This window comes from Nelusetta ayraudi, unplaced genomic scaffold, assembly GCF_046127955.1.
Source record: "Nelusetta ayraudi isolate G7.1 ecotype Tasmania unplaced genomic scaffold, CSIRO-AGI_Nayr_v1 ptg000097l, whole genome shotgun sequence".
Taxonomy (NCBI): Eukaryota; Metazoa; Chordata; class Actinopteri; order Tetraodontiformes; family Monacanthidae; genus Nelusetta; species Nelusetta ayraudi.
The window spans coordinates 1,172,178-1,187,500 of NW_027466147.1; the positions used below are offsets into that span (position 1 = coordinate 1,172,178).

General features: G+C 44.6%; 1 protein-coding gene and 1 long non-coding RNA gene across 2 annotated transcripts in view; both read left to right on the forward strand.

The window, feature by feature from the left end:
* Window positions 1–415: 415 nt before the first annotated feature.
* Window positions 416–3,318, forward strand: nanos1 (nanos homolog 1). The gene has a single exon (XM_076048163.1). The coding sequence runs from the start codon at window positions 500–502 to the stop codon at window positions 1,283–1,285; it is 786 nt and encodes a 261-aa protein (XP_075904278.1). The 5' UTR covers window positions 416–499; the 3' UTR covers window positions 1,286–3,318.
* Window positions 3,319–12,741: 9,423 nt separating this feature from the next.
* Window positions 12,742–15,323, forward strand: part of LOC142902756 (uncharacterized) — an 8,689-nt gene continuing 6,107 nt past the window's right edge. Inside the window, exons 1-2 of the long non-coding RNA XR_012929139.1 lie at window positions 12,742–13,160; window positions 13,330–13,386. This is a non-coding gene — a long non-coding RNA (uncharacterized LOC142902756). The remainder of the gene's footprint in view (window positions 13,161–13,329; window positions 13,387–15,323) is intronic.

The following is a 15,323-nucleotide window of genomic DNA, read 5'->3' on the forward strand; positions in this document are numbered from 1 at the left end:
GTGCGCTCGAGCTGGCGATGATGGCATCCATACGCGCGAATTAACCGTATCGATTCCACTGAACATGCGAAATTGCAACGTTTTCATGCCACTAGTGGGCTGGAAGGGAGCCGAGCTGCCGATCGATTGGCGCTATTGCAGTGAACCGCAGAGGAAAGGAGGCTAAATTATTTCACATCGTGACCTAATGCAAACTACACGTGTGTATGTAAAACAAAGACAGACAGACAGACACACACACACACACACACACACACACACACACACACACAAAAAAAAAAAAGCGAATAGGTGCTCGGGTGGCGGTGACCGATGCGGTCTGTACAACAAGTCCCGCTGTGCTGCTGTGAGTGTGTGAGCTGCTTTCAACCTGATCAGAAACTTGGTGAGGAAGAGCGGAGCGGAGCGGGGCCCCGCCCTCCGGCTCCTTAAAACCAGAGAGCCTGTTTGCAGGACGCTCAAACATTACAGGAACACTGGAGACCACACAGCGCCGTGCATGAGCCCCCTTCCCGGAGACCAACTCTGGCTGCAAAAAGACTTTTGCGGATTACGCTGGTTGTTTCGCCTCCCGACCGCAAGCCGACGACCAGAGGTGGCCATGGATTTTCTCAACCACAACTACTTGAACGCGCGCAGCCCCTACGACTACACCTTCAATTTCTGGAACGACTATCTGGGACTGACGACGCTCGTGACGAAGAACAACAAGCTGAGCATGCCGCAGAACCCCAACTCCATCACCGAGTCCCTGAAGGCGACCCTGGGCTTGGACGACTCCCCGCCGTGTCCGTGCGTAATCGCGGGCGGCGTCGGCGAGAGCGGCCACATGGAGTGCTGCTGCTGCTGCCCGTCCGGCAGCCCGCCGCCGGCCTCCATCCTGGACCTGAAGGAGCGCTTCTCCATCCTCAGCCCCTTCCAGAACCAGCTGGGCGCGCAGCCCGAGCGCGAGGTGGGCTTCGGGGGCAGCTTCGCCGGCTTCGACCTGTTCGGCGTGGAGCGCAAGATGCGCAAGCCGGCGACCAGGGGCAAGCAGGAGCCCAAAATCTGCGTCTTCTGCCGAAATAATGGCGCGCCGGAGGAGGTGTACGGCTCGCACGTCCTGAAGACGCCGGACGGCAGGGTGGTGTGCCCGATCCTGCGGGCTTACACCTGCCCGCTGTGCAGCGCCAACGGGGACAACGCGCACACGATAAAATACTGTCCGCTGTCTAAAGAGCAGCCATCCCAGCGGCCGCTGAAGGGAGGGAGGGCAGTGGGTGGTAAGAGGATGAAAATATTCTGAGGAGAGGGGGGAAAGAGAGAGAGAGAGAGAGAGAGAGAGAGAGAGAGAGAGAGAGAGAGAGAGAGAGAGAGAGAGAGAGAGGGAACCCAGACGTGACTATTTAGAAGAAATGAATTGCACTGAACAATTTCCAGATGACTGTTTTTGATTTGCCTTTATCCCAGTTTCATACAGCATATTGATTTTATCCCATTCGTTCCCCCCCCCCCCTTCTAAGATCTCTTATATTTTTATAGTTCTTTTATCCACATAGAATAATAATTTTATGCTTTATACATCGGATTTATTTTTTTGTTCTTGCTCTAGTTTGTAGTCATTTTGAGCGTGTGCATATATATATATAAATATAAAAGAAATACATGTATCAGTAATCAAAAATACAATGTGTGTATAAATCTAAAGAGATGTATTTTGGTCATGTAGGGAAGAAACACACTGTTATTGGCTAGGAAAAAAACTGGGAAATGGGGGTGGGGGGGTTGATGAATGTCATATTTTTACCAACTATTTTTGTACGCTTGTACCTTTTCCCCTCCCACCTCCCCCCTGTTTTTTTTTTCTCTCGTGTTTTTACTTTCGTCGTAGGAAACCAAAGTTATGTTTCGCCATTAAGAAGAAGCTTCAAGAATGTGTCAGTAGTGAGTTGACCCTGTGCACGTCTGACTGCATGGGCCGGCGGGAGGGAGCCTGCGCGTCCCCTCCGCCAGAACCCATCTGCCCGCCTGAGAAAGTCCACAGCATATTTTCAGACCGAGAAAAAAAAAAGAAAGAAAAAAAAAAGTTGACATTCAATCTGAGGGGGCAGGAGGGAAGAAGAGGACGCAGGAGGAAAAAAGAAAGAGGACAATGTGGCCTCTGTTTAGAGCTCATGTTCTCCGGGGAGCGTTCTAATCAATAGTTGCCAAGCCAAACCCCTCCGTCTCTCTGACGTTGTGTGGCCACAATGTTTGACTTCTGCGAATCAGAGAAACAGCCTTCACGTCTTGTTTTAATTTCTTCGTTTTTCTTTTTTTTTTTTAGAGAAAGATGTTTACATTCCCAAGTTAAGGGTGACACACTGGATTTCTCGTCTCTCTCTCTCTGTCTCTGTCTCTCTCTCTCTCTCTCTCTCCCTCTGTCTCTCTCTGTCTCTCTCTCTCTCTCTCCCCCTCTGTCTCTCCCTCTGTCTCTGTCTCTCTCTCTCTTTTTTGGCTCTTCTCTCTGGCCCCTGACAGTGCGTTCACCGGAGAGATGTGCTTGGGCCAACAGGAGCGAGTCCCATTAACCTTTTCACTCCTGAGAGCAAAACGAATGTCAGCAAAACAACACGTCATCCCCCCCCCCGAAGAATCCAAAAACCAACAAACAAACAAACAAAAAAGGATGCAAAAATGTTGTGAATGTATGATTCAAAGTGTCACTTGCAGGACTGCACATTTCTGACAGTTTTGTTTACCAAAGGAATACAAATTGCATTGAAGAAGAAGAAAAACAGAGAGATTTTGCTGTATTGTACATAAAGTGATGTTTGATTCAGTATTTTAACATTACAAGTGACTTCAGAGGGCGCTACCTCAACACGATTTTTGTACTTACATGTAAAAATGTCAACAGCAGTTTATTGATATAGTGCTGCCATTTATAATAAGGGTTTTTTGATAGTATTTTTGATCTTTGTATAACATAATTGTATTTTCCTTTTCTTGCATTTAACATGACGGAAGTGAATTTCCAAGAAGCTAAAAGCATTGCTCACCACAAGGTGATTGTCTGTAAATAATGATTATACCCCGTACTTTTTAAAGATTAGCTGTTCAATGTTGCATTCTTGAGAGTGTTGATGAAGAGAGTGGATATTGACAAAAGGGGCAGACGAGGTTTGCCCCTTTGACCAGAGTTTTTGTTTTCCTTCCTTTTATTTGGGATCAAATGAATAATAGAATAAAGAAACACTGTTGAACTTTGTTATTTATATTTTACCACAATTTCCTGTATGCTGCTGTGCAGAATAACAACATATGAATCCACTAGAGAAATAAAAAACTTATCACTTATTTGGTTCAATGGCGTCGCGTTTTTAAGGCGGTTTTAGTGGCCATTCGGTAAACGGACAGTTCACCCAAACTGGAAATCTTTGCGCCCTGATGTCAGTGGAGGCTCTGCATCCATGCAACAGTTCTAGAGTTTCACAGAGGGTGAGAATTCCACTCAAAACTAAAGCCAACAAAATGGACGGCCGCTGTAGCCGTGCACTCAAATGTCAACAACAGCACAAAAACAAGATTTTTTTTTTCTCGACTGCTCGTCTGGTGCTGTCAAGTGACAGTCCAGTTTGACGAGCGCCACGTTTATAGCCAGCTATCGCGTTTCACGCAGCACATGAGCTAACTAGCATGTTCACTAACTCGCCATGCTTGTGAGTGTTGACAGGACATGTCTCTGTTGTGTAACTCTGGTATGTTTGATGTCCCTCATTAGGTTTCCACTGTGATGCCACTGGGTGCTTGTCTGTGAAACCCCAGAACAGTTGAGTGGATTAGGAAAAGTAACAAGAGCCACTCTTAACATATTGGTGTTTTGTTTTTTGGTTTTTCAATTTTGGGTAAACTACCCCACTAACTAAGTAAATCAATCCACTTATAAAGGGAACATTTGTTGTGTAACAGTCTAATGTCTGTTGTGCTGACTGATTTAATAATTTGAAGGTGGGCTGATTGAATCAGGCAGGAAATTCAACTAAGAATACCCAAGACAAGAAGTCCCTGCTTGAAGAGCTGAGTGCCTGAGTCCCTCAGTGTGGATCAAGTCATAAACACACTTGCGACAAATCTGTCTGTTTTGTCAAAAGCAAACAAACAAAAAACATCATGCAGATCCAATGATCTCCAGAAGATTTGTCTCGGAGGGACAAACACTCGCGCCGCGGCTCGTCTCGGTTGTTTAGGGAGCTCTGCCCACACAAGAATGTCTTGGCTGCTGCCTGGCCATTCAAACGGATCATGTTTGCACTGAACAGGATTGAATAGCCGGCCCTCTTGGCCTCCGCTGCATGCCATCTGTGGAATGGCTGCTGCAGAGACACTAAAAGGGGGCTCCAAACAGGCGTGAAGCCTTCGCTGTTGCTACTTGTTTCCCCCCCGCCTCCGAGTTGCGCACAGCTGTGCAGCTGGGAGCGCTTATGACTTATTGCGGCGACTTGTTTTCTCACAAGGCGCAGGAACACGGTCTGACTCCTCGCGACGATTTCACCTCCGCGACGGTCAGGGTCGCCGCGGCTGCGAGGGTGAAACGGTGTAAATACTCTCATCAGCTTGAAGCGTCTCGCCCAACCTTTCTCCCTCCTCCGGCGTTGGTGCATCTCTCCAGCTGAGGCTGCGGCATTAAAAATGGATGACTACTAAGTGCAACAGGGATTTATCTGCACGGGACCCTGTGGTGAAAGAGCCTGGCGGGCTTGTATTTCATGCAAACACAGCTACAGCTAACAGGTCCTATTCCCACTGCGCCGCTGCCTCCATTAGCCCCTCTGCCAACATGGCCCCCGAATAATCTATTTAGCTGAACCATTTATGAGATATGTATCTTTCATGATCACATAAAATGTCGTTGCCGGCTGATTTCTTTGAATGCAATTTGGCATCTTTGTTTGTGTGCTGTGCAAGAGGAGACTGGCGAGACGCTAGTTAGTTTCAGCAAGAAGGTGAACAAGCTGCTGACGCTGTGGACCGGCGACTGTGAGGCCACTGCAGGATGAGTTTACGCTCTGCAGCAAAAGTTCTACGACCCCTAAACTAACAGGGGAATTAACTGTTGGGCTGTCTCAGCTCTTTCACCCGGCGAGAGCCCGGTCGGCCAATCAGAGGGCGCGGATGCTCCTCCGTCGAGCCGTTTTGAAGGATGGAGGACCTCCATGATTGAGCGTCCCGGTTTCGGTCCATAATAATTCACTGTCGAGCAGACACAATGGCTGCAGCCGTGGAGCTCTGCAGAATGTAGAGTATGTTAATCGCTAGTTCTGGGAAATTGGGCTTGTTTTATTCATTGGACGTAGAATTATTACAGCATTCTCTCACTTGTTTTTAGTACCTTTTGTATCATGTATGAATGTTTCTAATGCAAACTTAATGTTGCATCCCGCAGCCCCAGAGTGGTTTCACACAATTGCTTCTCCAAAAACAAACTGTACGACTCTTCAACAGCATATGATTATTTAGCCCTCTGTTCACACCCTACTAAAACACTGCTGCTGCTGCTACTGCCGCTGTTAGTGAGGTCTCAGTTCCCCCTGTGATATCACAGGGGGCATGTTTCAGTCCACACCATCTTAAAGCGGAACAGCATGGAGGCTCAGATGATTTTGGAACAAAAAAAAATGAGAATAATACTTTGTTTTGTGTATTTGTGCCTGAATATAATTTCAGTCTCTGCCAGAGTGCAAGGTTTTCTTTGTTGCTGTATGTCTCCTTTCGTGACATCAGAAGTCTTTTATTACATAATAATGTGCTTTCTCATCCATAAAACAACAACAGTGCTGTGTGATTTCTCCTGTCAAGGCTCTGCTTTCCACTGTGTTGGAATCCTAATCAAACATCAAAAGAAGCCGCTGGGAAAAAGGCATCAATAGATTCATGTGGGTGGTCCAATCAGCATGCACAGTTCAATAATACACTAATTCTCAGGCAGGATGACAGTGAGTGAAATGCTTCTCTGTGCACCCGTGATGGTAAAAAAAAACCAAGAAAAAATGTTGGAAGGTCCCGGCTAATGACCTATTGTGCCATTTACATACTAACCCTTCCTCCCTCGCGGAGCCGCGCGGAGACAGTGCGCAGGGAAGGTAATAAGTTAGAAATTGGCTGAATTCATTTGTGGGTCCCATCACTTCCCAGAATACACTAGCGGGAAGACGAGGATGCTGCCGTCGCCTAGCAACTCGCGGGAGATAAAATTGGACAGCAGCTGAGCATGAAAGTCGTGCCACGGAGCGGAGGGTAAAAAAGGGGAGCGCCTTCAGGACTCGGCGCCAGGCGGTGGGTTCGGCCGTGGTTCGGCTGTTTAAAGAAAGAGGAGGGGGAAGGAGAAAAAAAAAAAAAAAAGCCCCCGGAGAGCCTTTGACAGGCGTGAATTTTAACACCTTAGCACCCCCTGTGGTGATGGGGAGGCATTACAAAAACATTAGTGGCTGTTCCGTGACACTCGCCTCATTCAGGGGCAGCGACGTGAAAGGAATCGCAATGACGAGTGCGGTTGATGTTGGACTCCCGGCTGGAAATTGCCACGTCCCGCTACCCCGCCGTAACGACTCCGTCGGCGCGGAGGGGCAGATTACGGCCTTTGATGGATGTAATTGAAATTTCACAAAGGATTTATCTGAAACCAAAACTCGTCGCCGTTTAAGCGAGGCGGACAGGTTATTAAGTTTCCTTCACAGCGTGATCGGCTTATTCCTCGGCGGCCCGTTTTTCTCCGCCGCAGATGTACTGTCGGGTGAAATAATCCTCCCCGGTGCTGGCGTGTATCGTTACAAGATCTGAGCTGCAGAAGAAAAGAAAATGAAAGCAGCATCAAATAAGTGGGTTCAGTGGTGGAAAGGTGTTTTTAAGGGACGTGTTCCCCTTAACAAGCTGCTTTTGATTGGAAAGAAAGAGGGGAACCTGTGAGTTGCTGGCTGAGCCCGGCACTCCATCAGCACTTATAGAGGTTTCGGGAAAATAAGAGGTAACATGAGGAGGCTTGGTTTTTTCTGCCCATAACTGCGCCTCTTAGCATTTTTCCAGCCTTCAGCCGGCAGCGGCTTCCAGACTTTGACGTCTCACGCAGCTCCCTGCGATTCCGAAATCCACCTCGACAGATTGGAGGATGGCATCACTTATTTATCCCACTCACAGCATCCTGGGAACCGTCCGCCACTCCGAAGATTCACCCTGGTCGGTCGTGGGCGCCCATTAGCTTGTTGAAGGCCAGCGGAACGGCCACGACAGGGTCAAATCTTCCGCGCAAACCAGCGTCTGGTCACGTCGCTCCGCTTCAAACGTGATTGTGTTTTCTGGGAGGAAAACAAGCCACGTTTCCCACTGCCGAGCTACAGCACCGTACCAGGTCCGCGTGCCAACGCCACAGTGTTCCTGATTTTAAACCTGTACTCTCACACATCTGTCTGGAAAAGAGTTGAATGAATGATCTTTTTTTTTTTCACCAATTCCTGCCAGATTTGTGTGAATTCCTTCCTTCTGGTCAGACCGTGACCTCGTCAATCAGTGTCTTCCAAGGAAGAAGAGGCGGAACAAAAACTGGGAACCACTTCAAGAGTTTAACAGTGATGATTACCAGGATTACCGTTCTGGTAAATTATCTCGGAATTTTTCAAATGGGCCTTTCCTTCCTGCCTCCTGCCCTCTTTGCTTTGGAATATGTGAAATATGACAGATTTCCAACGACATTCCGTCTATGGTGCAGTGTTGACTTGACACCTTCGAAGCAACTGAATTCTAAAATATCAGTCAAGATAAAAAAAAATAAAAAATAAAAAATGAACAGTTTTGAATCACATTCAGTGCTATTCTTTGCATTCTACATTCTGTTTAGTGTTTATTTACATTGCAATTCTTTGTCTATTGTTATGAGTGTGTTTTTTTTTATCTTGCCATTAACCAGAGTTACACATTTAATTACATTCTCTTTTGAGTCTTGAAATAAACAGTCGAGTTTAGACGAGATCAAATCAAAGGGCAGCATTATCAGTCAGGTGTTGCACTCTTATCTCCAACGGGACGCAGCCAGGTGCTGAACTACTCCGCTGCAGTTTTACTAACCCAATAAATCCACTCAGAGAATTAATTAACGCACACATCCCTGCTAATTCATGTTGATCTGCACCAGATTATAAGATAAACTTTCCAATTTCTCGCTGAGCTCATGCTTTCGAAACCCGGACCGTCCTCACGACCTCAGTTACTTTACTTTACACTGCGACTGTTTGTTTGCCGCTTCCCATAATGCACCTGCTCCACTCAAACTCACTTTCATTTTTTTTTCTTTTTAAATACTGCTTTTCTTTCCATTGACTTGCGAGATAACAGTGGTGAGAGCAGATAACAAGTGACAGAGCTGGGGATTTCATTCATCGCTCTCATCATTTCCCAGAATACACTCGCGCCGAGGACGTTCCTGTCGCCTAGCAACTCCAGGAGATAAAATTGGACGGCAGCCAGGCATGAAAGTCATTCGATAGAGCGAGTTAAAGAGGATACCATCTTTAACCCCTTCACTTTGTGGCTCATAGTGCTGATTTGAAGCCGTCGGTCTGCTGTAGTTCAAATTCATGGGGGGAAAAATGTTCATCTCCATATAAATGTTGTTTTGGGATCTCAAAGTCACAGTTAAAACAAAATTACAGATCATTTCTAGTCGGTTTTGGCCTAATAGAGCACACGGTGTGAGTTCAACCTCAGAATATGGCTGAAAATGGTGCAGGAAAATATTATTGCAGGGGTAGAAGTAGTGCAAAAAAAGTGAAACTGCAGTCGTACATCTTTATTTCATCTGATGGATCCATCTGATGAAACACCTGGCGAACATGCCGCAAGCAGTTTGTGTATTCAATTTGTTTTTCTTCTGGAAAATGAAATAGGTTGAATATTGAGTCAACATAGAATATGGAAAAGAGCCAAAAAAAGAAAGTTGGAACACTGGAACATCCCCAGCTGAGGCTTTGAATTTATTGAATTCTCATTCAAAATACATTATTTTATGTAAAACATAATGTCAGGCACTTTCTGAAACAGCATCCCTACTAAAAAAAATGCAGCACTTCACAGTTGGAATCTGCTCATCACTTATGTATGTGCTACTTCACCTTCCCTTTCACTTCCTGTCTGATGCTGGAATCGACTCTCTGGCTGTTGTGTCTCAATCCTGTCACAAATGACACAGGTCAAATTCTTTACCTGTTCTGGAAATTAACCCTCTGTGATGTCACAAAGGGCATTGGCGGTTCTCTCAAGAAATCCTGTGAGACAGGCTGCCTTTTTTTTTTTTTTTTTACCCCTTCCAAACATGTGGAGGATCCACCAAAGCAGGAGGCTGCAAACAGAGGGCTAAATGTTCAGTTTTCTTATCTTTAGTATTTCTCTATAACATTCAATCTAAAAAAAAAAAAAAAACATTAAAAATTGCCCTGGGTTGTCTCTTTTTTTAAATTTGTTGGCCGTGTTGCCACATTGATTTCCGTCCAAGCAGTCAATCGATCCATTGGGGATCTCTTCTTATTTAATGATGCAACCTGTCAGCAGGGGGCCTTCGCCGTGCGCTCCCTCCAGATTGTCTCTCAGTGAGGCTGGGGAAGCGCTAGCAAAGAGATTCATTCCTCTCTAAGCGGGAGGAATCGATAGCAGCTCGCTTTGCGTTAACCAAACTCTTTACGCAGCACTCTGCTGTAATAATGGCACCGTTATCTCAAGTGTTGCTCCCCAACGCTCAGAGGTCCGCAGCATCTAAAACGTGACATCACATCAGAGAATCAAGGCACGCCAGCCGAGGACGGCAGCCACTGATGCTGCGGGCAGGCTCCCGGTTTTGACTGCAGATGCATTATAGAAACTGTTTTCATCATTTGAACGCCCAATGTATATCAGCATCACTTTGTTCACACGTTTGTTAACCCTGGAGTTGCATTTGTTTTGTTGAGATTCATACCGTACAACAGAAACTGCATGTGTTTACTGCGTTTGAAAGAGACACTCAGCCAATTTAGAGCTCCCATTTCTCTTCAGATAACACCACAGGGTTGAACATCAACAAGTCCCGAGCAGGAGCACATTTAGAAGAGAAGTCCCAGGAGGAAATTCAAATGTCATTGCTAAAAAAAATGTAAAAAAAAATAAAGTCACTTTGCGTTGTTTGTGTTTGTACTGTAAAAAGCGACAGGTGCCGTTAAGAAGAGACTCATTCATTGGAGGGATCGGGGCAGCGGCTCAGGCCCGACGACCCCGGCCGCTCTGCAGTGCCTCACGCTTAATGTGTTTCTCTGTCAGTGGGAAAATTCCAGCGCTGCGCTGGGTCCCATGTGGTTGTGGTTTGGGTGGAAGGCACAGTAATGTGTTTGTGACGCAAGAGAGAGGAAATTGCAAACGCTTCCTGCACAACTGTGCTTTTGTACCACTTCCAGGTGGATCCCGAGCCAGTCAGGCATCCAGTGTGAGACCCGTTTGACCCAGAGGTGTGGCGCAGCGAGAGGTGCAAGAGCACAGCGCAGAGGCGGGCGAAGGTACTACCTTTAATGCTGCAGAAAAGATATCTAATGTTGGTACTTTCAAATGTATTTGCAAAACACTTGTAAAAAGCACCATCATTAGACTGTTCTTTGCTTACTTTTTTCCAATGCCAGATTGGTTCCAATTAGTTTCTTTGCTGCATCGGCTCCCCAAGGATGTCTCCTTTTTAAAACAAAAACATACATCATCATCTCAGGCTCTGATTTTCCACAGTCCCAGTGAGTTACAGACCAGTAAGGAGAAAATTGGCCACATCAAAAATGTGAAATTAAAATGCAAATGTAGAATTGCAATTAATTCCTTTACTGCACTCATTACTAATAAATGCTTTGCTTCTTTTGCTGTGGGTCCAAGGTGAAATGTGCAATTTGAAGAAGCCACTTTGGAATGTGTTCCACGTGTGTACATGTGTCACGACTGATAGAAATATTCTTTGATCCCGAGTCTGGAACCAAGGATCCGATACCTCGACCTGTCGGAATGAGGTGCATGGTTTCACTTTGCAGTTAATGGCCGTGTCAAAGGTCCAGCGTAACATTTGACTCATCGGGGTGGCAAATATATGGATGGTATGTGGGCACATTCACTGTTAAAACAAGGCCTTGCCATAATCCATAGGATTTATCTCACATAACCGCCTGCTGAAGAGCGCAGAGGAAGGATTCTGGAAGGCAACTGACTGTTCACACTACAGCTATGCACTACATTAAAGCCAGTTTCAAAGCAAAACAATGTTGCCCAATGAGAGAATCCTCCAGTGTTACAGCTGTTGTTGTTGTGTGTTTGAGAGTATGAGAACAGTGTTACAAACTTCTGCTTGAGCCAGCGTCCGTGCTTATCACTCACTGCAGCAGCCATTCATTTGAGCTTTTTTTTTTTTTCTCTCGCTTGTCTTCTTCTGAGCCTCCATTTCTTGAAGATTGATGAGTGGAAGTCTCAGCAGTGTTGCTGCTGCCGTGCAAAGACGACTGTTGAATATAGATTTGGCTTCAAATTGAGAAACTGAAGGAAATTATCCATTCATTTTTTTGGCTTCTCTCAATCAAAATCTTTTGTAGTTACATGCATGTGATTATTACTGATTATTATACCCACGTTTTTACATTTTTGTTGTCTCAAACAGCCCGCATTCCTCTGACATTCCTAAAGATGTGTAAGAAACTTAAATTCTCTTACGCACACTTTTCAAAGTATTTTCTAACCAAGATTGTCCCCTTTGAAACTACACAAGAAATTCCTTTTTTTTTTTTGTCTCATTTGGTTTGATCCACCAGGGTAGCTTTGGTCTGGAATTTGCCATCTGCTCTGATGTACTTGAGTCCAAAATGTGCTTTTTCTTTGTAATCAACACACAACATTCCCCATCTGGCAGGGCTGCGGCTAACGTTTCCCCAGCTGCTGCAGTATAACATCCTGGTATTCGCTCCTAACGCCTAATGGTCTCTATCTGGGTCTTTTTCACCGTGGACGGCTGCCATTATGTGCTAACATTACATGGAAAAGTCTCCTCAGATGTGTTCATTAGCGATAGAGAGAAGACATGATGAACAGTGTGATGTTTCCTTTCAGATTTTTCTGGTGGTGGTGGTGGTGGGGAGAGGAAAGTAAAAACTAGTTTGAAAGATTTATTATATCCAGGGAATCTGGTCACATCTGGTCGCATCCTTGTACTGTACTGTCACCACCTGTATAGCAAGATTGGGATCAATTCGATACTGCTGTAGTCATTGCCTCAGGCGCAGAATTCTAAGTTCTACTACCATCTAGTGGCCAGTTGCTGCTACGAACTCAGTAGTGGAATGTGGTTGAAGTTGTAAATCACTCACTTTCTTTGTTTATTAGCTTGGCGGTTTATTGTTTTGTTTTTTTCTCTCAGGCCTTTGAGCCTTCAGTAAGTAAAATAAACAATTAGTATTTATATATATGTATAAAATTCCCTTTTCTGAAGAAACACAATCAACAAGTCAGGTTAGAAATTAATAATAATGGATAGTGGACATGGGGAATATACGTAACGCAATGTTTAAGTATTAAACAATCTTGTCGAATTAATTAATGAATTTGTTGTTTTAACAAATGAGGGGGTAGTTCTGTTCCACACTCAAGCATAGGTGGCGGTAATGCACCGATTAAGTTAGTTGCCACCCCCCACAAAAACGAAGAAGAAGCAGCAGAAGAAGAAGAAGAAGAAGAAGAAGAAAGAAGGAAAGAAATAAATTAAATTACCACCCGAACACTTCAAGATGTCACCAAACACCAATTTCCCCAGTATGTGTCGTGACGTCACTCGTAGTGGTGACACGCTGTGGGAAAGTGAGCCGAAACATGAAGATCCCTTCATCAAAAGAGCGCGTCAACTGCGGCCACACGCGGCTGTGAATGTGTCGCTGGAAAAGAAGGAACACTACTAAAACATGTCCAGCCTGAGTAATGTCTGCTGGCGCACCGAGAGGCCGCTAATTAAAACCACCATCAGCGGCGGCTAGACGTGAAGCAGATGTTGTAAATATGAGGAAGGAGCACGAGGAGGGAAGTCGGGCCTTTCTTCTGTTTCGCGGCCAAATGTGAACACCTGCAGGGAGCCGAGAGTGGCCGGGCGTTAATGGCATGGACGAGTGCGAGAAGTGAGTACACTCACAGCAGCGCGAGGAGGGAAGAGTCACGCAGTCACGCAGCCGGTCACCATGTGGCTCAAGGCATTGTGACATATCAAGCGTCTGACTGCGAGTGTGTTTATTGTGAAATCATTGGTTAAAATGACCATTTTGTTGTGCGATTTAACCACGTTTTAAGGTGGAAAGGCGGACGACGATAACGCAGAGCGCAGCCATGGGCGAGAGAATCTACATTGTAAGTATTCTGAACACACCTAAAATAAAAGTGCTAAAAACATACAACATGAAATAATAATAATAATAATAATGATAATAATAATAATAATAATAATAATAATAATAATAATAATAATAATTTCTATTTTTTAAAGTAATTCAGTATTTTTACTTCTTAAACATCGCCTCAATTGAAAAGCCGTAGTTCCACAGAGAGCCACAAGGTGTCAGTGTTATACAGTTTTAAAGAAAGTATTTTCGAGCGAAAACGTTGACTGTGATGGCACAGTCTTAAGAACCATTGAAGTGGCACACACACACACACACACACACACACACACACACACACACACACACACAATTCACAACAATAATAGAACCTTTTAAATTAAAAATTAAAACACCACCTCCAACTGACTGAATAAGAAATACATAATAATTACATACTCAATTTTAATGTCATGCAAATTACAATAATAATAATAATAATAATAATAATAATAATAATAATAATAATAAAATGCATACATTTTCTATACTTGCCATATCCTGCAGTCGTGGCAGGTTTTTTTTTTTTTTTCGTAGTCCATCCCAGCTGTCAGGATGAAGGCAGAGTTTCACCCTGGACAAGTCGGAAATATAAATCCTTAAATTGTAAAATAATATGCTCATACTACGTTTTGTTGCAAACTCATTGTACAAAGTGAAATATTTAAACACAGCATTTCAGATCACATTTGTTGCCTTTGGTCTGCTCAAAGGAACAAGAGCGTGCACTTTCATGTGAATATAAATATTAAAAAAGACAAAAACAAAGTTTTGATTTTAATCTATTCACAAATAAAATAATGCTACTAATATTAATGTATACAGTGATTAAAGCAACACATTATTATTATTATCATTATTATTATTTTTTGTTAAAAGATTGTTTCAAATCTCGGTAAAATTCAATTGAATATTGAATTACAGTACTGCCACCAAAAACTGAATAACAAAAAAAATATATTGATCTTCTAAAACCAGATATCAAATCAACCTTTTGGCTTCGCTTCCAGCAGCTGCATGTGATGTTTATCATCAAACCTGTTTGTTGTTGTTTTGTTCACTGTGAAACTTGCCCTAATTATCTTTTAGTTATAGAAAACTGAAAGCTCCTTCCTGATGGAGCTTTCTTTCTTGTCGTTAATATTTACGGCCACGTCGGCGTCCAGATGTTGGTCTCTGAACACATCGGCCGAACAGATAAATATTCATCCCATTCGACGACAAAAGCCTTTGCGAGGGGCCACAATCTGTTGCCGCTCGGTTTCAGTCCTTCCTAAACTCGCCGTCGTTAACTCGGCACAGGCTGGGGCATAAATATCATTTTCTAAAGGAATTTCACCATTCAGAGCCTCTGGAGCTCCACCCACCTCCCTCTGCTTTCTCTCTTTTTTTATTGGTGCACTTACTGACACGCACATACACACACATGCACCCTTTCAATAAATGTTAATGCAATATGGGCGCCGCCTGGCCAGGGGTGGGATTGACTTGTTTCCAAACACTTAATTCAATTTGTCATCACCATTGAGGGAGGCTCAAGTGGTCTAATTTGTGTTAATGAGGGGTAATAAAGTCATAGCCCCCTATATTACTGCCAGGGGGCGTGAACCTGTGTGTGTGTGTGTGTGTGTGTGTGTGTGTGTGTGTGTGTGTGTGTGTGTGTGTGTGTGTGTGTGTGTGTGTGTGTGTGTGTGCCATACATATTGACTTGCTGCGGTCTCATGCGGCCTGCCTGGCTGTTCTACGTGTTGTCCGTCAAGCCCCTCCTACCCCCTCCCCCTCCTATTGTGGCCCCTAATTAGATCTTCTTAGTCTTTGTTGGGCGAAAGCTGCTGCCATCTGGTCGGCCGTACGGGGCTGGAGGTGGCAGAAGGAGGTGGAGGAAGAGTGTCTGAGGTGAGGAGGAGG